The 23,976-nt window shown below is 35.3% G+C and overlaps 1 protein-coding gene across 5 annotated transcripts in view; it reads left to right on the top strand.

Moving 5' to 3' along the window:
* The window catches only part of LOC101284300 (disintegrin and metalloproteinase domain-containing protein 5-like), a 207,613-nt gene that overhangs the window by 69,744 nt on the left and 113,893 nt on the right, over positions 1-23,976 (top strand). For all 5 annotated transcript variants that reach the window (XM_033415017.2, XM_049704185.1, XM_033415020.2 and 2 more), the window contains exons 14-16: positions 10,960-11,155; positions 21,012-21,102; positions 21,732-21,951. In XM_033415017.2, the coding sequence (XP_033270908.1) occupies positions 10,960-11,155; positions 21,012-21,102; positions 21,732-21,951 (507 nt within the window). The remainder of the gene's footprint in view (positions 1-10,959; positions 11,156-21,011; positions 21,103-21,731; positions 21,952-23,976) is intronic.

Genomic DNA, 23,976 nt, shown 5'->3' with positions numbered 1-23,976 from the left:
TCACTTTTTAAAATTGTTTTTCAAATCTCTATTTCACTTATTTCTGCTCTAATATATATTATTGCCTTCCTTCTGCTAACTTTGAGCTTAGTTGGTTCTTCTTTTTCTAGTTCCTTGAAGTGTTAGGTAGGTTGTTTGTCTGAGATCATTTTTTGAATATAGGTGTTTATTATTATGAAAGTTCTACTCAGAAGTAAATTTCCTGCATCCCTTTGGTTTTGGAATGTTGTTATTTCCATTTTTCATTTTCTCAAAGTATTTTTGCTTCCTTTTAATTTCTATGTTGACACAATTGTCTTTTTCAGTAGTGTATTGTTTAATTTTCATAAATTTGTGAATTTTCAAGTTTTCTTTCATTGTAGTTGGAAAAGATGCTTGATATGATTTCAGTCTTTTTAAATTTGTTAGGACTTGTTTTTGGCCTATGCTGTATCTTGGAGAATGTTCTATGTGCACTTGAGGAGCATATATATTCTGCTGCTATTGGATGGAACATTCTGTGTATGTTTGTTAGGTCCATTAGGTCTATAATATGGTTAAAGTCCATTGTTTTCTTATGGATTTTTCTGTTATGGATGATCTAACCGATATTGAAAGTATGGTAATGAAGTCACCCATTATTATTACTGTATTTGTGACTGTTTCTTCAGTTCTGTTAATGTTCGCTTTGTATATTTAGGTATTCTAAGGTTGGGTGCATATGTATTTGTAATTGTTATAAATATTGTTTATTTAAGTTCTTAAAGTCTATGTTATCTGATATAAATGTGGCCTCCCTGCTCTCTCTGATTGCCATTTGTATGAACTAGTTAATTCCATCCCTTCACTTTCAGTTTATGTGTATCCTAAAGGCTTAAATGAGTTTCTTATAGGCAGCACATAGTTGAATTTTGTTTTTTATTCATTCATCTACTCTATGTCTTTTGATTGTTGAATGTAATTCATTTACTTTCAAAGTAATTATTGATAAGGAAGGATTTGCTATTGCCATAGTGTTTTCTGTTTGTTTTGTAGTTCTTTTGTCCCATTTTTCCTCTCTCACAGTCTTACTTTGTGATTTTTTTTTGTGGTGGTATGCTTTGATTCATTTCTCTTTATATTTTGTGTTTTGACTAAAAGTATTTTCTTTGTGATTTTCACAAGGCTTACACAAAACATTTTATAGTCATAACAGCCTATTTAAGCTGATAATGTCTTCAATTTCATACAAAAACTCTAAGCTTTTACTTCTCTCCCCCCACATTTCATGCTATTAGTCATATTTTTACATTTAAAACTATTGTGTATCCATGAACAAATTGTTGCAGCTACAGTTATTTTTAATGCTTTTGTCTTTTAACTTTTATACCAGAGTTAAAAGTAATTTACTATACCACCATATTATGTATAGTATTGGAGTATCTGAATTTTATTGAATACTTACTTTTGCCAGTGGATTTTATCCTTTCATATGTTTTCACGATGCTATTTGGCATGTTTTCATTTTGACTTGAAGAACCTTCTTTAAAGAGCCTTTTTTTTTTTGGTAAGACAGGTCTAGTGGTGATGAACTTCCTCAGCATAGGTCTTTCTGGGAAAGTCTTATCTCTTCTTCATTTCTGAAGGGCAGCTTTACCAGGTACAGTATTCTTGGTTGGCAGAGTTTTTTCTTTGAAAATATCCTCCCACTTTCTGAACTGCAAGGTTTCTGCTGAGTAGTCTTACAGTCTTATGTGGATTCCCTTGTGATAAGTTTCTTTCTTCTTCTGTCAGTATTTCTTTATTAAGTAAGCTTTCTGCCCTTTCTCTTTGCTCCTTCTGGGATTCCCATATGCATAGGTTGTTTCTTTCGACAATGTTCCATATGTACCACAGAATTTATTTTTTTTCTTCTTTGTTCTTCCAACTGGATAATTTCAAATAATTGTCTTTGAATTCACTGTTTCTTCTGCTTGATCAACTGTGCTTTTGCAGCTTTTTATATGAAAAATTTCAGTTCAGTCATTTCATTCTTCAGATCCAGAATTTATTTGGTTCTTAAAAAAAATTTTCTCTCTTTGTTAGATGTCTTATTATGTTCATGTATTATTTTCCTGATTTTTATTGATTTGCCTATCTATTCTCTCTTATATTTCACTGAACTTATGATGAATATTTTTAATTTTTTTTGTCAGACAATTTGTGCATCTTCATTCCTTTGGGGTCTTCCACAGAGACATATTTCAGTCCTTTGGTGGTGTCTTATTTCCTTGATTCTTTATGTTCCTTGATGCCTTGCATTGCTGTCTTCACATTTGAAGAAGTCACCATCTCCTCCAGTGTTTAGTAACTGGCCTTGGGAGAGAAAGAAGTCAGGCACCCGTCAGCCCAGCTGGAGTTCTGAGGGTCTCTCAGACCTTTTCTATGGGTGTGTATACTCCATTCCTCTTATTCCCTCGTGGTGCGAAAGTTTAGGATTGTATGCTTTCTCTCAGTCTTGCAAAGCCAGTATGAATGTGGAAAGCCTCCTATTTATTTTCCTTAAGGCTGTGCCCTGAAGTGTTCAAAGTTGTGCACCTTCCCCCACTTCAGCAGAGTCCAGGCAGCTGCTACTATCCATGTGTCCTCCGCAGCATTCTGCACCCTGTTGGAGGCTTACGTGCACCATCTGCTGGAGAGTGTGGGTGCTGGCTATGCGGGTGTGTGTGGAGTGCTGTAGGTGTTCTCTGGCTAGTTGTGGGTGTCCTCAGGTGAGGCATCCTATTGGTTCATATCGAGGGCTCTTGCAGGAGCTTGCGAGCCAGTTATTAGGATACATGGCTGGTTGCTGTGATCCATACACTGTTGCTGTGAGCACCCATCCCTTTTCCCTACTCGTATGTGTCTCCAGACTGCCAATCCGCTCAGTGTTCTGGGTGGGGCAGGACAAAAGTGGGCCTCGTGGCCAGTGTCTCACAAGGCTGGGGAAACCAGGCTCCTTACATCGCTTTCACTTTCTCCTCTTGGAGAAGTCACAGGCCACCTTGGAGAAGGGGTGATGTGGGTCAAGAGAAACTGTTGTTCTTACCCACTTCAATGCATCTACTCTCAGATGTTTTTACTCCAAAAGGGGACTGGAACCTTTTTGTTGGATTCCTGGACTCCCATAAAGGTATTCTTATCCATGGTAGTTGTTTCTGTATGAGTATGCAGCCTGGAATCTCCTATTCTCCCACCTTACTGATGCCACTCTCCTCTTCTTTCCCATTATTGGACATAGTGTAGGATTAGTTATTGATATTAATAGTAACTTTAAAAATTAACCAACCTGGGGACCTTCAAGATGGTGGAGGAGTAAGCCATGGAGATCACCTTTCTCCCCACAAATACATAAAAAATACATCTACATGTGCAACACCTCCTACAGGAAACCTACTGAACACTGGCAGAAGACCTCAGACTTCCCAAAAAGCAAGAAAATCCCCACGTACCTGGCCGTGTGCTTGACAGGGTCTTGGTGCTCCGGTTTGGTGTCAACCAGAGCCTCTGAGGTGGGAGAGCCGAGTTCAGGACATTGGACCACGAGAGACCTCCTGGTCCTATGTAATATCAATCAGCGAGAGCTCTCCCAGAGATCTCCATCTCAGGGCTAAGACAGAGCTCCACCCAGTTGCCAGCAAGCTCCACTGCTGGACGCCCCATGCCAAACAACTAGCAAGACAGGAACACTACCCCACCCATTAGCAGAGAGGCTGCCTAAAATCATACTAAGTTCACAGATACTCCAAAACACACCACTGGACACAGCCCTACCCACCAGAACACAGGCACCAGTCCCCTCTACCAGGAAGCCTACAAAACCCACTGAACCAACTTTACCCACTGGAGCAGACACCAAAAACAATGGGAACTACAAACGTGCAGCCTGCAAAAAGGAGACCCAAACACAGTAAGTTAAACAAAATGAGAAGACAGAGAAATATGCAGCAGATGAAGGAGCAAGGTAAAAACCCACCAGACCAAACAAATGAAGAGGAAATAGGCAGTCTACCTGAAAAAGAATTCAGAGTAATGATAGTAAAGATGATCCAAAATCCTGGAAATAGAATGGTGAAAACACAAGAAACATTTCACAAGGACCTAGAAAAACTAAAGAGCAAACAAACAATGATGAACAACACAATAAATAAAATTAAAAATTCTCTAGAAGGAATCAATAGCAGAATAACTGAGGCAGAAGACCAGATAAGTGACCTGGAAGATAAAATAGTAGAAATAATTACCGCAGATCAGAATAAAGAAAAAAGAATGAAAAGAATTGACCACAGTTTCAGAGACCTCTGGGACAACATTAAATGCACCAACATTCGAATTATAGGGGTCCCAGGAGAAGAAGAGAAAAAGAAAGGGTCTGAGAAAATATTTGAAGAGATTATAGTTGAAAACTTCCGTAACATGGGAAAGGAAGTCGTCAATCAAGTCCAGGAAAGGCAGAGAGTCCCATACAGGAAAAATCCAAGGAGAAACATGCCAAGACACGTATTAATCAAACTATCAAAAATTAAATACAAAGAAAAAATATTAAAAGCCGCAAGGGACAAGCAACAAATAACATACAAGGGAATCCCCATAAGGTTAACAGCTCATCTTTCAGCAGAAATTCTGCAAGCCAGAAGGGAGTGGCAGGACGTATTTAAAGTGATGTTAGGGGAAAACCTACAACCAAGATTACTCTACCCAGCAAGGATCTCATTCATATTTGATGGAGAAATTAAAACCTTTACAGACAATCAAAAGCTAGGAGAATTCAGCACCACCAAACGAGCTTTGAAACAAATGCTAAAGGAACTTCTCTAGGCAGGAAACACAAGAGACGGAAAAGACCTAACAAACTGAAAACAATTAAGAAAATGGTAATATGAATATACATATTGAGAATTTACCTTAAATTTAAATAAATTAAAATGCTGCAACCAAAAGACATAGACTGGCTGAATGGATACAAAAACAAGACACATATATATATGCTGTCTACAAGAGAGCCACTTCAGACCTAGGGACACACACAGACTGAACGTGAGGGGATCGAAAAAGGTATTCCATATAAATGGAAAACAAAAGAAAGCTGGAGTAGCAATTCTCATATCAGACAAAATGGACTTTAAAATAAAGACTATTACAAGAGACAAAGAAGGATACTACATAATGATAAAGGAATCAATCCAAAAAGAAGATACAACAATTGTAAATATTTATGCACCCAACATAGGAGCACCTCAATATATATGGCAAACACTAACAGCCATAAAAGGGGAAATCGACAGTAACACAATAATAGTAGGGGACATTAACACCCCACTTTCACCAATGGACAGATCATCCAAAATGAAGATAAATAAGGAAACACAAAGTTTAAATGACACATTAAACAAGATGGAGTTAACTGATATTTATAGGACATTCCATCCAAAAACAACAGAATACGCTTTCTTCTCAAGTGCTCATGGAACATTCTCCAGGATAGATCATATCTTGGGTCACAAATCAAGCCTTGGTAAATTTAAGAAAATTGAAATCATATCAAGTATCTTTTCTGACCACAATGTTATAAGACTAGATATCAATTACAGGGAAAAAAAACTGTAAAAAATACAAACACATGGAGGCTAAACAATACACTACTAAATAACCAAGAGATCACTGAAGAAATCAAAGGGGAAATCAAAAATTACCTAGAAACAAATGACAATGAAAACACAATGAACCAAAACCTATGGGATGCTGCAAAAGCAGCTCTAAGAGGGAAGTTTATAGGAATACAATCCTACCTAAAGAAGAAAAATCTCAAATAAACAATCTAACCTTACACCTAAAGCAATTAGAGAAAGGAGAACAAAAAAATCCCCAAAGTTAGCAGAAGGAAAGAAATCATAAAGATGAGGTCAGAAATACATGAAAAAGAAATGAAGGAAATGATAGCAGAGATCAGTACATCTAAAAGCTGTTTTTTTGAGAAGATAGACAAAATTGATAAACCATTAGCCAGACTCATAAAGAAAAAAAGAGAGAAGACTCAAATCAACAGAATTAGAAATGAAAAAATAGTAACAACTGACACTGCAGAAATATAAAGGATCATGAGAGATATTAGAAACAACTATATGCCAATAAAATGGACAACTTGGAAGAAATGAACAAATTCTTAGAAAAGCACAACCTTCTGAGACTGAACCAGGAAGAAATAGAAAATATAAACAGACAAATCATAAGCACTGAAATTGAGACTGTGATTAAAAGTCTTCCAACAAACAAAAGCCCAGGACCAGATGGCTTCCCTGGCGAATTCTGTCAAACATTTAGAGAAGAGCTAACACCTATCCTTCTCAAACACTTCCAAAATATAGCAGAGGGAGGAACACTCCCAAATTCATTCTATGAGGCCACCATCACCCTGATACCAAAACCACACAAAGATGTCACACACAAAAAAAATCCTCAACAAAATACTAACAAACAGAATCCAACCGCACATTAAAAGGATCATACACCATGATCAAGTGGAGTTTATCCCAGGAATGCAAGGATTCTTCAGTATATGTAAATCAATGTGATACACTATATTAACAAATTGAAGGATAAAAACCATGTTTTTAATAATCTCAATAGATGCAAAAAAAGCTTTTGACTAAATTCGACACCCATTTATGATAAAAACTCTCCAGAAAGCCATAGAGGGAACCTACCTCAACATAATAAAGGCTATATATGACAAACCCAGAACCAACATCATTTTCAGCAGTGAAAAACTGAAAGCATTTCATCTACGATCAGGAACAAGAAAAGGATGTTCACTTTCGCCACTTTTATTCAACGTAGTTTTAGAAGTCCTAGCCTTGGCAATCAGAGAAGAAAAAAATAAAAGGAATCCAAATTGTAAAAGAAGTAAAACTGTCACTGTTTGCAGATGGCATGATACTATACATAGAGAATCCTAAAGATGCTCCCAGAAAACTATTAGAGCTAATCAAAAAAACTATTAGAATGGCAGGATACAAAATTAACGCACAGAAATCTCTTGCATTCCTATACACTAATGATGAAAAATCTGAAAGTGAAATTAAGGAAACAATTCCATGTACCATTGCAAAAAGGAGAATAAAATACCTAGGAATAAACCTACCTAGGGAGACAAAAGAGCTGTATGAAGAAAACTATAAGACACTGATGAAAGAAATTAAAGATGATATAAACAGATGGAGAGATATACCATGTTCTTGGATTGGAAGAATCAATATTGTGAAAATGACTATACTACCCTAAGCAATCTATGGATTCAGTGCAATCCCTATCAAACTACCAATGGCATTTTTCACAGAACTAGAACAAAAAATTTCACAATTTGGATGGAAACAAAAAAGATCCCGAATAACCAAAGCAATCTTGAGAAAGAAAAATGGAGCTGGAGGAATCAGGCTCTTGGTCTTCAGAGTATACCAGAAAGCTACAGTGATCAAGACAGTGTGGTACTGGCTCAAAAACAGAAATATAGATCAATGGAACAGGATAGAAAGCCCAAACATAAACCCATGTACGTAGGGTCACCTTATCTTTGATAAAGGAGGCAAGAATATAAAATGGAGAAAAGACAGCCTTTTCAATAAGTGGTGCCTGGAAAACTGGACAGCTACATGTAAAAGAATGAAATTAGAACACTCCCTAACACCATACACAAAAATAAACTCAGAATGGATTAAAGACCTAAATGTAAGGCCAGACACCATTAACCTCTTAGAGGAAAACATAGGTAGAACACTCTATGACATAAATCACAGCAAGGTCCTTTTGACCCACCTCCTAGAGAAATGGAAATAAAAATAAACAAATGGGACCTAATGAAACTTAAAAGCTTTTGCACAGCAAAGGAAACCATAAACAAGACGAAAAGACAACCCTCAGAATGGGAGAAAATATTCGCAAATGAAGCAACTGACAATGGATTAATCTCCAAAATATACAAGCAATTCATGCAGCTCAATATCAAAAAAAACAGACAACCCAATCCAAAAATGGGCAGAAGACCTAAATAGACATTTCTCCAAAGAAGATATACAGATTGCCAACAGACACATGAAAAGATGCTCAACATCACTAATCATTAGAGAAATGCAAATCAAAACTGCAATGAGATATCAACTCACACCAGTCAGAATGGCCATCATCAAAAAATCTGCAAACAATAAATGCTGGGGAGGGTGAGAATGTAAATTGATACAGCCACTATGGAGAACAGTATGGAGGGTCCTTAAAAACTAAAAGTAGAACTACCATATGACCCAGCAATCCCACTACTGGGCATATACCCTGAGAAAACCATAATTCAAAAAGTGTCATGTACCACAATGTTCACTGCAGCACTATTTACAATAGCCAGGATATGGAAGCAACCTAAGTGTCCATCAACAGATGAATGGATAAAAAAGTGGCACATATATACAATGGAATATTACTCAGCCATAAAAAGAAATGAAATTGAGTTATTTGTAGTGAGGTGGATGGACCTAGAGTCTGTCATACAGAGTGAAATAAATCAGAAAGAGAAAAAGAAATACTGTATGCTAACACATATATATGGAATCTAAAAAAAATAAAAAAGTTTCTGATGAATCTAGGGGCAGGACAGGAATAAAGACGCAGATGTAGAGAGTGGACTTGAGGACATTGGGAGGGGGCAGGGTAAGCTGGGATGAAATGAGAGAGTAGCATTGACATATATACACTACCAAATGTAAAATAAGTAGCTAGTGGGAAAGCAGCTGCATCGCACAGAGATAGCAGCTCCGTGCTTTGTGACCACCTGGAGGGGTGGGATGGGGAGGGTGGGAGGGAGAGGCAAGAGGGTGGGGATATGGGGATATATGTATATATATAGTTGGTTCACTTTGTTATACAGCAGAAACTAGCACAACATTGTATAGCAATTATATTCCAATAAAGATGTTAAAAAAAAATTAACCAACCTGTCAAATACAACTAGTATAGTTATGTAGTGTCATCCGTGTGCCAAAAGGAAATATTTTTCTGCTGCACAAACAAGATTCACATGTCCACAAGGATACCTGAACAACTGCTGTTGAGACTGGGATAGTATTTATGATTCTAATTAGTTCCTGGGCCCAATTATGGAAAGGGACATAGCCCAGACGATGATTTTTCTGAAATACACAGTAATTTTTTTACTATGCTGTTAAGGCTGATATGATGGTCAGAAGCAGTAAATTAACTCACTCATCCCTGGTTCAGTTGTGTAAAGGGACACAGCCCTGTATATGAATTATACATTACACATGCAGACTGATAGTCTTGGCAAGAATAAAAATAAATTAAAAATTACGAGGAAAAACAAAATAAAAATATTTTAGGAGAAAATAATGTGGAACAAGGAGCCAGAAGGTTTAATGTTTTAGGGTCGTCTGGGAATTAGAGAGCCGTGGAAAGGAAAATAAACACACTTTAATGGAGGAGCAAGTACAGTGATAAAGCTTGGTTCAAAGGGCATTTAAGGATCTGGGTATTTAAGTATTGAAAAAGAAGTTGGGTGAAAGAAGGCACTCTAATAAGGCTATATACTGTATGATTCCAACTATATGACATTCTGAAAAAGGCAGAACTATGTAGACAGTGAAAAATCAGTGGTTGCCAGGGACTGAGGGGGAGATGAATAGGAAGAGCATGAAGGATTATTAGCGTAGTACGAATACTCTGTATGATACCACAACAATAGATACATGTCGTTATACATTTGTCTAAACCTGTAGAATGTAAAACACCAAGAGTGAACTTTAATATAAACCATGAATTTTGAATGATTATGATGTGTCAGTGTAAGTTCATCAGTTGCAACAAATGTACCACTCTAGTAATACCTGCTTTGCATGTGTAGGGCAGGGGTTATATGGGAAATCTCTGTACTTTCGCCTCATATTTTCCTGTGATCCTTAAACAGCTGTAAAAAATAAAGTTTTAATGGTAAAAGAAATTAGAATAAAAGGAAGATTGCCATTTATACACATTTGTAAAAGAAAGTATATTCTGAAGAAACAAATATTAATACTTTCTCATTATATGTATTTTCTTTTGAAAACAATTTTGATTATTTGTTTTGATTTGAATGCTAACTCTATAAGCTTGGGTAACACAAGTATTGTTTTGTCTTCCCACCCATCTCTTGGAGAACTTGTGTCAGATTTGCTGCAGGTAGCAGGTACTTGTTGTAAATGAGAAAACTATCTAGAAACCCTCTTTCAGAGGCGGGGCAGTGAATGTTATATAATCTGGGTCTCTAGGACCTTTGAAGCCAGAACAAATTTGACTTAGTTTGTGTACGATAGTGATGATAGCCGTAAGGAATTGGGATTTGTGTTGAGGAAAGGGTTTGCAGTCATGGTATTTATATGTTTGTTTTCAAAAGCAGATATGCATAAAGGGAACCCCGGAAGCTATGAGCTAACAGTGAACACTGAAGAGATCAGAGATATATAATTGGACAAGTTACTTTTTACAGTTGTTTTCAATGTGGTACATGAAACAAACCTTCTCTTATGTGTCTTGCAAACTTTTTTCGAAATGTTTATGAGGCATATTTATTGTTTTGTAAATGGTTGCTGATTTCTGCTTTAAGGATGGCATATGGAGAAACCAGAGTCTGCCCATGTGAGCATATCCTTAGTGGGTTGAAAGTAATTTTTATAATAATCATTTAGCTCTACTTTCTTTTTTATAATTATGGTAGTCTGCTTATCTTTGAGTTTCTCATATCTCTCACAAGCAATACCCACTCCTTTAGCACAGAAAATTCAATCACCTAATTGTCTGTGCAATGCTTAAGTAGTTAACAAGAAGACAATGTCCTCATTGCTCTTAACAACTTAGAAAAAATGGATGGAAACTTCAAGCCTGAAAGAGAAAGAAAACTTGGGTATCATTTATATGTGAGTTTTTTCTTATGTTTCTTTTCTCTTCCAGATAAAACCAGTTAATACACCTTGTAGGCGACCAGTTGATGAATGTGATTTTCGAGAATTCTGTGATGGGACTAATGCACACTGTGTGCCTGACACTTATGCACGTGATGGACAGAGTTGTGATTCGGGCAACTCCTTCTGTTATAAAGGACGATGTCGGTCGTTTACCAGACAGTGCAGAAAATTAATTGGAGGAGGTAATGACCACTATTTTCTTCTTAGTTCCTAAATCCTGATGATCCCAAGCTCTGTTATTTAATGCTATAAAACAAAAATGTAAGTGTAATTTTAAAATAAGTGTATCCTATTTGTAGGCCTAATGTATATTAGTGTTAAAGGAAGTAAAGTTTTTTTGATTCTGAGAAAAAACTTCTGAATTTATAAGGAATCCTTATTTGCACAAGGGAGAGACCTCAAGTGGAAATGCATCTTCTTGGAAGATTATATTGACAAAATAATTAAGTAATAGTCAACCTAAGAAAGAAATAGAGAATTTTATTCAAGCCAATCTGAGGATTATAACCCAGGAGATAGTCTTCCAAAAAGCTCTGAGAACTGTTCTGCCCATTAGAGGTCAAGGCACAGTTATATATGTTTTCAAGACAAAGGGTTATACATGAAAGTAACATACTGACAGTATACATAGTCCAGATCTGCGTGTAGAAGACAAGTAGTGGTTCATCGTAAACCCTTACAGGATTGAGAAAGGAATGTTATCTCCTAAGGAGTTATCTTGCTGATGCCAGGAGAACATTGCTCTTTTTGTTTTGACACATAAAACAATGTGAGTGCAAAACGAAGTTACGTCAGGGTTTCTCCACCTCAGCACTGTGAGTATCTTAGGCCTGGCAGTTCTTTCTGTGAGGGGGTGTGGGATCCTGTGTACTTTAGCATTTTTAGCAGCACCCATGACCTTTTCCTTCCAGACGCAACGCCTGCAGGCCTTTGTGGTTTTCACAGCTGGGGTGGAACTGATGCTGGCTTCTAGAGGGTGGAAGTCCGGGTTGCTACTAAATATCCTACCATGCACAAAACAGCCCCTATAAGAAGGAATTATCTGACCCCAAATATAAGGACTTACCAGATGCCATCTCATTAATTGCTTTCTGGCTGTTTTGTATTTCCACTGAGAGAAAATATTTGCAAATCGTACATCTGATAAGAAATTAATATCCAGAATATATAGAAAACTCCTAAAACTCAGCAACAGAAAACAAACAGCCCGATTCAAAAACAGGCAAATGATGTGAATAGATATTTCTCTAAAGAAGACATGCAGATGGCCAATAAGCACATGAAAAGAAGCTCAACATCACTAATCATTAGGGAAATGCACATCAAAACTATGAGATACCACCTCACGCCCATTAGGATGGCTGCTGTCAAAAAAAACAGAACACAACAAATGATGAGGATGAGGAAAAATTGCAACAGTTGTGCACTGTGGGTGGGAACGTTAAATGGCATCACCACTATTCTGTGTATGGAGATTGCTCAGATTATTAAAAATAGAATTACCATATGACCCAGCAATTCCTCTTCTGGGTATACCCAAAAGAATTGAAGGCAGTGTCTGGAAGAGATATTTATGCACTCATGTTCATAGCAGCATTATTCACAATAGCTAAAACTTGGAAGCAACCCAAATGTCCATCAATGGATGAATGGATAAAGCAAACTGCGGTGTATATACACAATGGAATATTATTTAGTCTTAAAAAGGATGGAAATTTTGCAACAAAGTACAACATGGAGGAACCTTGAGGACATTATGCTAAATGAAGTAAGCCAGTTACAAAAAGACAAATGCTGTATCATCCACTGAAATGAGGTACTTAGTAATCAATATCACAGATACAGAAAGTAGAATGGTGGTAGCTGGGGCTTGGGGAAGGGAAGAATGGAGAGTTGTTATTCAATAGGTATAAAATTTCCATTTTAGAAGATAAAAAGAGTTATGGAGATGGATGGTAGTGATGGTTGCACAACAGTGTGAATGTACAATGAACCACTGAACTGAACACTTAAAAATAATTGGTAAACTTTATGTGTATTTTAACACAATAAAAATTTGTAGAAAACAAAACCCAATTTATTTGATATATAGTACCTACCTCTTTTAAAATTTCTTTAAAATAATCCAGCTCCATATTTTTTAAAGCTTCATTGCATAATTTCCTTACTCTGAAGCCCATTAGCAATTAGTGTTTTACCATTTTATCATCATATTTTGTATAGTTAGATCTAAATCTTTAATTTCTTGAAGCTTGGGAACTATTTCCTCCCATCCTCTGCTTTCATGAGCATCTAAAATAGAATTCATAGGTAGTAAATATATGTGGATTTTTTTTAAGCGGGGGGACAAAAAGGAAGGATCCCTTCTGCCAACACAGTGCTGATGTCACTCACTTCCGCACTTCATATATGGCAAGTCTAGTGATCATCAACTTCTTCAGCTTTTGTTTGTCTGGAGAGATTTTGTCTCTCCTTAATTTTTTTTTTTTTTTTCCCGGTACGCGGGCCTCTCACTGTTGTGGCCTCTCCCGCTGCGGAGCACAGGCTCCGGATGCGCAGGCTCAGCCGCCACGGCTCATGGGCGCAGCTGCTCCGCGGCATGTGGGATCCTCCCGGCCCGGGGCACGAACCCATGTCCCCTGCATCGGCAGGCGGACTCTCAACCACTGCGCCACCAGGGAAGCCCCTCTCCTTAATTTTTTAATTGAAGTATAGTTGATATACGGTAATAATAGATGTTACAGGTGTACAATATAGCAATTCACACTTTTTAAGTTTATACTACTTTTATAGTTACCATAAAATATTGGCTATATTCCCCACGTTGTACAATATATCCTTGTAGCTTATTTTATACCTAATTTATACCTCTTAACCTCCTACCCCTATATTGACCCTGTCCCCTTGCCTGTCCCCCTGGTAACCACTAGTTTGTTTTCTGTATCTGTGAGTCTGCTTCTTTTCTGTTGTATTCACTACTTTGATATATTTTTTAGATTCCACATATAAGTGATATCATACAGTATTTGTCTTTCTCTGACTTATTTCAGTTAACAGTGACCTCCAAGTGCATCCAAGTTGTTGCAAATGGCAAAACTTCATTCATTTTTATGTGTGAGTAGTATTCCATTGTGTGTGTGTGTGTGTGTGTGTGTGTGTGTGTACTCGTACACCACGTCTTCTTTATCCATTCATCTGTTGATGGACACTTTGGTTGCTTCGACAATTGTAAATAGTGCTTCTGTGAACATTGGGAGGCATGTGTCTTTTTGAATTAATGTTTTTGTGGGGGTTTTTTTGGATATATATCCAGGAGTGGAAATGCTGGGTCATATGGTAGTTCTACTTTTAGTTTTTTAGGACTTCCATACTGTTTCCCGTGGTGGCTACCCCAGTGTACTTTCCCACCAATAGTGTACGATGGTTCCCTTTTCTTCACATCCTCCCCAACAGTTGTTATTCATTTTCTTTTTGATGATAGCCATTCTGACCAGTGTGAGGTGATACTGTAGTTTTGATTTGCATTTCCCTCATGATTAGCGATGTTGACCATCTTTTCGTGCACTTGATGGCCATCTGCATTTCTTTTTTGGGAAAATTTCTATTCAGTTCTTCTGCCCATTTTTTAATCGGGTTGTTTGTTTGTTTGTTTGTTTGTTTTAATGTTGAGTTGTCTGAGCTTTTTATATATGTAGGATATTAACCCCTTATCTGTCATATCATTTGAAAATGTTTTCTCCCAGTCTGTAGGTTGTGTTTTCATTCTGTTTATGGTTTCCTTTGCTGTGCAAAATCTTTTAAGTTTAATTAGGTCCCATTTGTTTATGTTTGCTTTTATCTCCTTTGTTTTAGGAGATGAATCAAAAAAAAAATATTCCTGCGATTTATATCAAATAGTGTTCTCCCCCTGTTTTCCTCTAGGAGTTTTTTGGTATCCGTTATACATATATATTTTATTTACAGTCATCCATTGCTGAAGACTTAAATTGTTTATATATTTTGGATATTGTGAATAAAGCTGCAATGAACATGGAAGTGCAGATATCTCTTTGAGATCCTTATTTCAATTTCTTTTGATGTGTACCCAGAAGTGGGTTTGCTGCATCATGTGGTAGTTCTATTTTTAAGATTTTGAGGAATCTCATAGTGGCTTCACCAATTCACATTCCCCCTAACAGTATACAAGTTTTCCCTTTTCTCAACATCCTTGTCAACACTTGTTATCTTTTTGATAATAGCAAAAGTAAAAGGTGTGACGTGATGTCTCACTGTGATTTTGATTTTGATTTTCCTGATAATTCATAATGTTGAGCACCTTTTCATGTACTTATTGGTCACTTGCATGTCTTCTATGGAAAATATCTATTCAGAGCCTTTGTGCATTTTCGAATCTTTGTTGTTATGGAGCTGTAAGAGTTCTCTATGTGCTTTGGATATGAATGCCTTATCACATATATGATTTTCAAATATTCTCCCCTTCTGTAGGTTTCTTTTTATTTTATTACTTGTTTCTTTTGCTATGCAGTAGCTTTTTAGTTTGATGTAGTCTTACTTATTTTTGCTTTTGTTGCTTCTGCTTTTGGTGTCACATTCAGTAAATTGCTGCTGCCAAGATAAATGTCAAGGAGCTCTTTCCCTGTTTTCTCCTAGAAGTTTTACTGTTTCATGTCTTATGTTTGAGTCTTTAGTCCATTTCAAGTTCATTTTTCTGAGCAGTGTAAGATAGAGGTCCAATTGCATTCTTCTGCATGTGGTTATGCAGTTTTCCCAACAGCATTAATTGAGTAGACTCTCCTTTCCCTATTGAGTTTCTTGGCTCCCTTGTCAAATATTAGTGGACTGTGTGTAGGGGATTATTTATGGGCTCTCAACTATGTTCCATTGTTCTATGTGTCTATTTCTGTGGCAATACCATATTGTTTTGATTACTAAAACTTTTAGTGTAATTTGAAATCAAGAAGTGTGAAGCCCCTGGATCCTTATTTTTCTTTCTCAGGATTGCTTTGGCTATATGGGGTCTTTTATGGCTCCACAAAAATGATAGGATTGTTTTTTCTATTTCTGTTGAAAAATGCCATTGGAATTTTGATAGGGATTGCATTGAATCTATAGCCAGCTTTGTGTAATACAGACATTTAAATAATATTAATTCTTCCAATACATGATAATGGGATATATTCCCATTTGTTTGTGTCTTCTTCAATTTCTTTCATCAAAACCTTGTTTTCAGTGGACAGATATTTCACCTCCTTGGTTAAATTTATTCCTAAGTATTTTATTCTTTCAAATCCTTTTGTAAATTGGATTGGTTTCTTTGTTTCTTTTTCTTTTTCAAATGTTTAGTTATTAGTGGGCAGAAATGCAACTGTCTCATATATGTTTTGTATCCTGTAACTTAAACAAATTTGTTTATTCTAAGAATTTTTTTGTAGAGTCTTAGGATTTTCTGTATATAAGATCATATCATCTGCAAACAAGGGCAATTTTATTTCTTCCTTTCTGATTTGGATGCTTTTCAATTTTTGTCTTTCCGAATTGCTCTAGCTATGACTTCCAGTGCTATGTTGAGTAGGACTGGTGAGAATGGGCCCTGTTGTCTTTTTCCTGATCATGGAAGAAAAGTTTTCAACCTTTCACCACTGAGTATGACGTTGGCTGTGAGTTTGTCATATATGGCCTTTGTTGTGTTGCAGTATGTTCCTTCCAGTTCCAATTTGTTGAGAGTTTTTACCATGAGAGGATGTTGTATTATGTCAAATGCCTTTTATGCATTTATTGAGATGATCATATAATTTTATCTTTCGTTCTATTAATGTGACATATCACATTTATTGATTTCCATTCGTTGAACCAACCTTGCATCCCAGAGATAAATCCCACTTGATCATGGTGAATTATTATTTTAATGTGATATTGAATTTGGTTTGCTAATATTTCTGAGAAATTTAGCATCTGTATTTATTGGGGTTATTTGGGTTACTGGTCTGTAATTTTCTGTATTTATTGGGGTTATTGTGTTATTGGTCTGTAGTATCCTTACACTTTGGTTTTCGTAGCAGGATAATGCTGGCCCCATAAATTGAGTTTGCAGGTGTTTCCTTCTCTTCAATCTTTTGGAAGAGTTTGAGAAGGATGGACATTCATTCTTCTTTAAATGTTTGATATTCACCTGTGAAACCACCTGGCCCTGGGCTTTTCTGTGTTGGAAGTTTTTTGAACCTCCTTATTTGTAATTAGTCTGTTCAGATTTTCTATTTCTTCATGTTTCAGTCTTGGTAGTTTGTATGTATTTGAAGATTTTATCCATTTTTTCTAGATTGTCCAGTTTGTTGGTTTATAATTGTTGATAGTAGTCTCTCAAGATCCTTTGTACTCTGTGGTACCAGTTGTAATATTTTCTCTTTAAATTCTCATTTATTTGAGCCCTCTCTTTTTTCTGATTTAGTCTAGCTAAAGTTTTGTCAAATCTTTCTTTTCAAAAAACTAGCTCTTCATTTCTTTCTATTATTTTCTGGTCTCTATTTCATTTATTTCTGCTCTGATGTTTGTTATTTCCTTCCTTCTGCTAACATTTGCCTTAGTTTGTTATTTTTCTACTTCCTTGTTAAGTAAAGTGAGGTTCTTTATTTGAGATCCTTATTTTTCCTTAATGTACCATTTGTTGTTGTAAGCTTTCTTCTTAGAACTGCTTTTGTAGCATCCCAGAGATTTTCATATGTTATATTTTTGTTTGTTTTAAGATATTTCTTGATTTCTTGTTTGATTTCTTCTTTGACCCACTGGTTGTGCAGGAACATATTGTTTAATATCCACATATTTGTTAATTTTCCAGCTTTACTTCTCTTATTGATTTCTAGTTTTATACCTTTGTGGTCAGAAAATATAATTACTATGATGTCAGTCTTCTTAAATTTGCTAAGCCTTGTTTTGTGACCTAACGCTGCTCTATACTGGAGAATGTACCATGTGTGCTTGAGAAGAATGTGAATTCTGCTGCTGTTGGATGGAATCTTCTGAATATGTTTGTCAGATCCCTTTGGTTTAATGTATGGTTCATGTCCAACGTTTATTTGTTGATTTTCTGTCTGAATGAACTATCCATTGTTGAAAGTGGTGTGTTGAGTTCCCCTACTATTATTGTATTTTTGTCTATTTCTCCCTTCATATCTGTTAGTATTTGTTTAATATAGTTAGGTGCTCCATTGTTGAGTGCATATATATTTATGATTGTTATATCTTCTTGATGAATTGACCTCTTTATCATTACATAATGACCATCTTGGTCTCTTGTTTCTATTTTTGCCTAAGTCTATTTTGTCTGATGTAAATATAGCTACCTTTGCTCTCTTTTGGCTTCCACTTGCATGGAATATATTTTACCATGTCTTACTTTTGACATTCTGTGTGTCCTTAATACTCTACTGAGTCTCTTGTAGGCCGCATAATAGGGTCTTTTTTTTTTTCTATCCAGCCACCGTATGTCTTTTGACTGGAGAATTCAGTTCATTAATGTTTAAAGAATTACTGTTACTTAACAGTCAACTAATGCCATCTTATTTGTTGTTTTCTGGGTGTTTTGTGTTTTGTAACTCTATTTTTCTTTTATTCTTTTCTTTTTACCTTCTTTTGTAAATTAATGATTTTCTATAGTGGTATACTTTGATTCCCTTCTGTTTATCTTTTCTGTATCTACTTTAAGTGTTTGCTTTGTGGTTACCATGAGGCTCACATAAAACATGATATGATATGATAATTTATCTTTGATCACATTAAAAACTCTATCCTTTTATCCCCTTTCATATTTTCGATGTCACCACTTACATTTTTTTAAAATTGAGGTATAATTGAAATATGATATTATATTAATATCAGTTGTGCAACATAGTGATTCAATACTTTTAAATATTGCAAAATGATCATAATAAGTGTTGTTAACATCTGTCGCCATGTATAGTTACAAACAATTTTTCTTGTACTGAGAACTACATCTTTTCATATTGTGTACCCACTAAAAGTTGTTGAAGCTATAGCTATTTTTAATACTTTCTTCCTCCAACTTTTATATTAGAATCAAGGAGTTGACACATCACCATATTACAGTATTAGAGCATGCTGAATCTGACTATATGCTTGTTTTTACCAGTATGTTTCACATTTTCATTTGTTTTAATGTTACTAATTAGCATCCCTTTACTTCAGCTTGTAGAACTCTTTTCAACATTTCCTGTAAGACAGGTTTAGTGGTGGTGAATTCCCTCCATTTTTGTTTCTTAGGGAAAGTCTTTATTTCCCCTTCAATTCTGATTAACAGCTTTTCTGGTTAAAACATTCTTGTTTGACAGTTTCTTTCTCTTAGCAGTTTTAATAGATCATCCCATTCTCTCCTGGCCTACAAAGTCTCTACTGAGAAATTTAGATATCCTTATGGGAGTTTCCTTGTATGAGAAAATTTTTTTCTGTTGCTGCTTTTATAATTATCTCATTGTCTTTGGTTTAGACAGTCTTATGATTATGTGCATTGCAAAAGATTACTTTGAGTTGAATTTTGAGGTGATCTATTAGCTTTATAAACTTGGATATCCAAATCCCTCCCAGGCGTGGGACATTATCATCCATTATTTCTTTAAAGAAGCATTCTATCCCTTCCTCACTCTCTTCTCCTTCTGGGACTGCAATGATGTGTTTGTCATTTCTTTGACGGTACCCCATAGGTCAGGTAGGTGTTCTTCGTTCCTTTTCATTCTATTTTTTGTCTCCTCTAATTCAGTAATTTATTTTATTTTATGGAAGTATAGTTTATTTCCAATATTATGTTAGTTTCAGGTATACAATATAGTGATTTTATTTATTTATTTATTCACTCATTCATTTATTTTTGGCTGCACCATGTGGCACGTGTTATCTTAGTTCCCAAGCAGTGATCAAACCCATGCCCTGTGCAGTGAAAGTGCAGAGACCTAGCCACTGGACTATCAGGGAATTCCTGATTTTATATTTTTATAAATTATACTCCATATAAAGTTATTATAAAATATAGGCTACATTTCCTGTGGTGTATGTTATATTCATATATTTTATTTATTTTTATACCTTGTAGTTTGTAACTGTTAATCCCCTTCCTATAATTTGCCACTCCTAAAATCCTCTCTCAACTGGTAACTAGTTTGTATCTGTGATTCTGCTTCTTTTTTGTTACAGTCATTTGCTTGTTTTATTTATTTATTTTTTTTGATTTCACATGTAAGTGAAAACATACAGTATTTTTCTTTCTCTATATGACTTTCACTAAGCTTAACCATCCAGGTCCATCCATATTGTTGCAAATGACAAAATTTCAGGAGATAGAGTGAAGTTTATAGATCATGTTCTCCAACTATAAAAATCTGTGAAATTGCTAAGGAGAATTCCCTTGTCAATTAAACGTAGTGACAACAAAAGATCTCAGTTCTTATTACATGTGATTAAAATGAGCAACACTGCCTACCTCTAAATCATCAAGTCAAAGTGATGGGGCAGCTTTAAATATCTTCTAATTTTTCATGATCTTAAAATTAGATAGAACTATTTTAAATGGCCAAAGTAGATGAACATTCACATCCTTCCTAATTTTAAAATTCAATAGTTCTTGTTTAGTGATTGTTAGGTTACTAGGGAACACAGCTGAGGACTCTAGTGTGGAATAGGAAGAGTTAAATGAAATGCTCTTTGGGCTTCTTGTCAGTATCGCATTATAAATCCCATCTCTTTCCTCTTTTTTTTGTAGTAAGAGCAAACTTTATTTTCACATTTGGTAGATAACTAAGGCAGAGCATAAACAGTTTAGAGGAATAGAGAGGCAATGACTGCTTATTTTTCTAATAGTATATAGCCATTTGAGTAATTAATCTTGATCTATCCCCAGCAACTTTTTAATGCGAGGTAGTTATAAACCTTCCTAGGGATAACATTATAATTTCCAGACTGGGTCTGTTATTTCTATCATGATAATTGGAATTGTGTGTTGTAATTTACTTACTTAAGTTTCTTTTTTTCTTTTAGCATCTAGAGGTGCTTCATTTGCTTGTTTTGAGGAAATAAATTCAAGAGGAGATAAATTTGGAAACTGTGGCCGAAATTTTTGTTATTACCCGTATGTATTTAGAAAATTATAATTTTGTTTGGCATGTAGGTTGTATATTGCTAAGATTCTGGAACATATTATGTACAAGCTAAGATGCCATTTTATAACAAGTTTTCTCTTGTTTCATGATCTGAGCTGAACAGTATTACCTATTTCCTACAAACAACATGTTTTCAGTGTCTATAATGTTAGAATAATGACCATAAAAATCACCTGTGTTTATTGATGGGCTGAGGTAGGCATTGTGTTAGTTCCTTTATATTCATTATATATTTATGCTATATATTATAAATATATGTTTATATACATCAAATATTTGTAGTTAGAATTATTTATCCCATTGTACTAATGAAAAAAATCAAAGACCAATGATCATTTGCTCAAATTTCAGAAGCTAATATAGAACAGATCATGGCTGTCAGATTGCAAAAATGATTAATTTTTCCCTTGCTACATTTCTGCACAAAACAAAAAGAGCCACATCATACATGAGTCAGTGTGCTCAAAAAAATTTACTTAGAGAAAATTTTTGAAATGTGGATTTAAGTTAGTAAAATACTTTAAAAATTTAGCTATATCAGCAATCTACATTATTTCTGTAAATAATAAGAAACTTTTCTTCTTCATTATGCTTCTAGCCATGTGTTATGTGGAAAATTAGTTTGTACCTGGCCTCACAAAGCTTTAGTAAGACGCCAAAATTTATCTGTGATTTATACACATGTACGAGATGACCTGTGTACATCAACATTTCTAACCACAGAGAGGACACCTAAAAATACACTGACCACAATTGAAAACCCTGAAGACAGAGATCAAACATTTGTAGAAGATGGCACTGTGTGTGGTCCTGAAATGGTAATTATAACTAAATATTTTAAGTGTTTTAAAAATTATTTTTTATGCTTGTACTCATTTTGCCAATATACCAACCAATGCATTTTAAAACAGCCTTATTGAGGTATCATTTGCCATAAAATTCACCCATGGTAAGTGTACAATTCATTGCTTTTGATTAATTTATAGAGTTGCACAACCATCACCACATTCAGTTTTAGACCATGCTATCGACCCCCAGATTTCCCTGTTGCCCATATTGAACACCTCACCGCTAAGCAACACCCCTATTATTAACATCTAACAACAGTATGGTACATTTGCTATAATCAATGAAGCAATGTTGATACATTATTTTTAACTGAATTCCATGCTTCATTCGGATTTCCTTGGCTTTTTACCTAGTGTCCTTTTGCAGGATTCCACTCAGAATACCACAGGACATTTATTAAGCTCCTCTTGACAATTTCTCAGAATTTCCTTGTTTTTGATGGCCTTGACATTTTGGAGTAGAACTGGTTGATATTCTGTAGAATGTCCCTCAATTTGGATTTGTGTAATGTTTTTCTTGTGATTAGATTGGGTTTATGTGTTCTTGGGAGGAAAATGCACAGGTAAAGTGCCCTTTCATCATATCAAGTATATGTGCATGTTGACATTAACCTTGATTACCTGGCTGAGGTAATGTTTCCAGATTTCTCACTGTAAAATTACTCTTTTCCCCCTCTTTCCATTTTGCACTTTATTGAAAAAGTCACTATGTATATACCAGACTTAAAAAGTAGGAAGTTATGTTCCGTCTTATCGAGGGCTCGGGATCTACATACATTTTTTATTGAGGTGTAGTTGATTTATGATATTATAAAAGTTTCACGTATGCAGCAGAGTGATTCAACATTTTTATAGATTATACTCTAAAGTTATTATAAAATATTGGTTATAGTCCCTTTGCTTGTATAATATATACTTGCAGTTTATTTATTTTACATATATTCTTAATCACCTGTGCCTCTCTTTCCCCTCCCCACTTCCCTATCCCCACTGGTAACCACTAGTTTGTTTTCTATACCTGTTTCTGTTTTGTTATGTTCACTCATTTCATATTTTAGATTCCATATATGTGATAATATATAGTATTTGTCTTTCTCTTTCTGACTTATTAAGTGTAATACCCTCAAGGTCCATCCATGTTGTCACAAAAGGCAAAATTTCACTTGTATTTATGGCTGAGTACTACTCTATTGTATATATGTACCACATCTTCTTTATCCATTCATCTGTTGATGGACACTTAGGTTGCTTCTGTATCTTAGCTATCATAAATAATGCTGCTATGAGTACTGGAGTGCATATATCTTTTTGAATTAGTGTTTTCATTTTCTTTGCATGTATATTTAGGTATGGAATTGATGGATTACATGGTAATTCTATTTTTAGTTTTTTGAAGACCCGCCATACTGTTTTCCACAGTGGCTATAGCAAAATACATTCCCACCAACAGTGCACTATGGTTTCCTTTTCTCCACACCCTCTCCAGCATTTATTATTTGTAGACTTTTGATGATAAACATTTGACGGGTGTGAGGTGATAATCTCATTGTGGTTTTGATTTGCATTTCTCTGATCATTAACAATTTTTTACATTTATTTTTTAATTTTAATTTTATGGGAGTATAGTTGATTTACAATGTTGTGTTAATTTCAGGTGTACAGCAAATTGATTCAGTTATACATGTACATATACTCATTCTTTTCTTAGATTCTTTTCTTGTATACGTTTTCCCAGAATCTTGAGTAGAGTTCCCTGTGCTACACTGCAGATCCTTGCTGGTTTTCTATCTTATATATAGTAGTGTGTGTATATTCATCCCAAGCTCCTGACTTATCACTCCCCACCATGTTTCCCCTTTGGTAACCATAAGTTTGGTTTTGATACCTGTAAGTCTGTTTCTGTTTTTCAAATAAGAATTTGTTTCATTTTAAAAATTAGATTAGACATATGAGTGATATCATATGATAGTTATCTTTCTTTGTCTGACTTAGTTC

This window comes from Orcinus orca, chromosome 21 (assembly GCF_937001465.1).
Source record: "Orcinus orca chromosome 21, mOrcOrc1.1, whole genome shotgun sequence".
Taxonomy (NCBI): domain Eukaryota; kingdom Metazoa; phylum Chordata; class Mammalia; order Artiodactyla; family Delphinidae; genus Orcinus; species Orcinus orca.
This window is presented reverse-complemented; position numbering and strand designations above follow the sequence as displayed.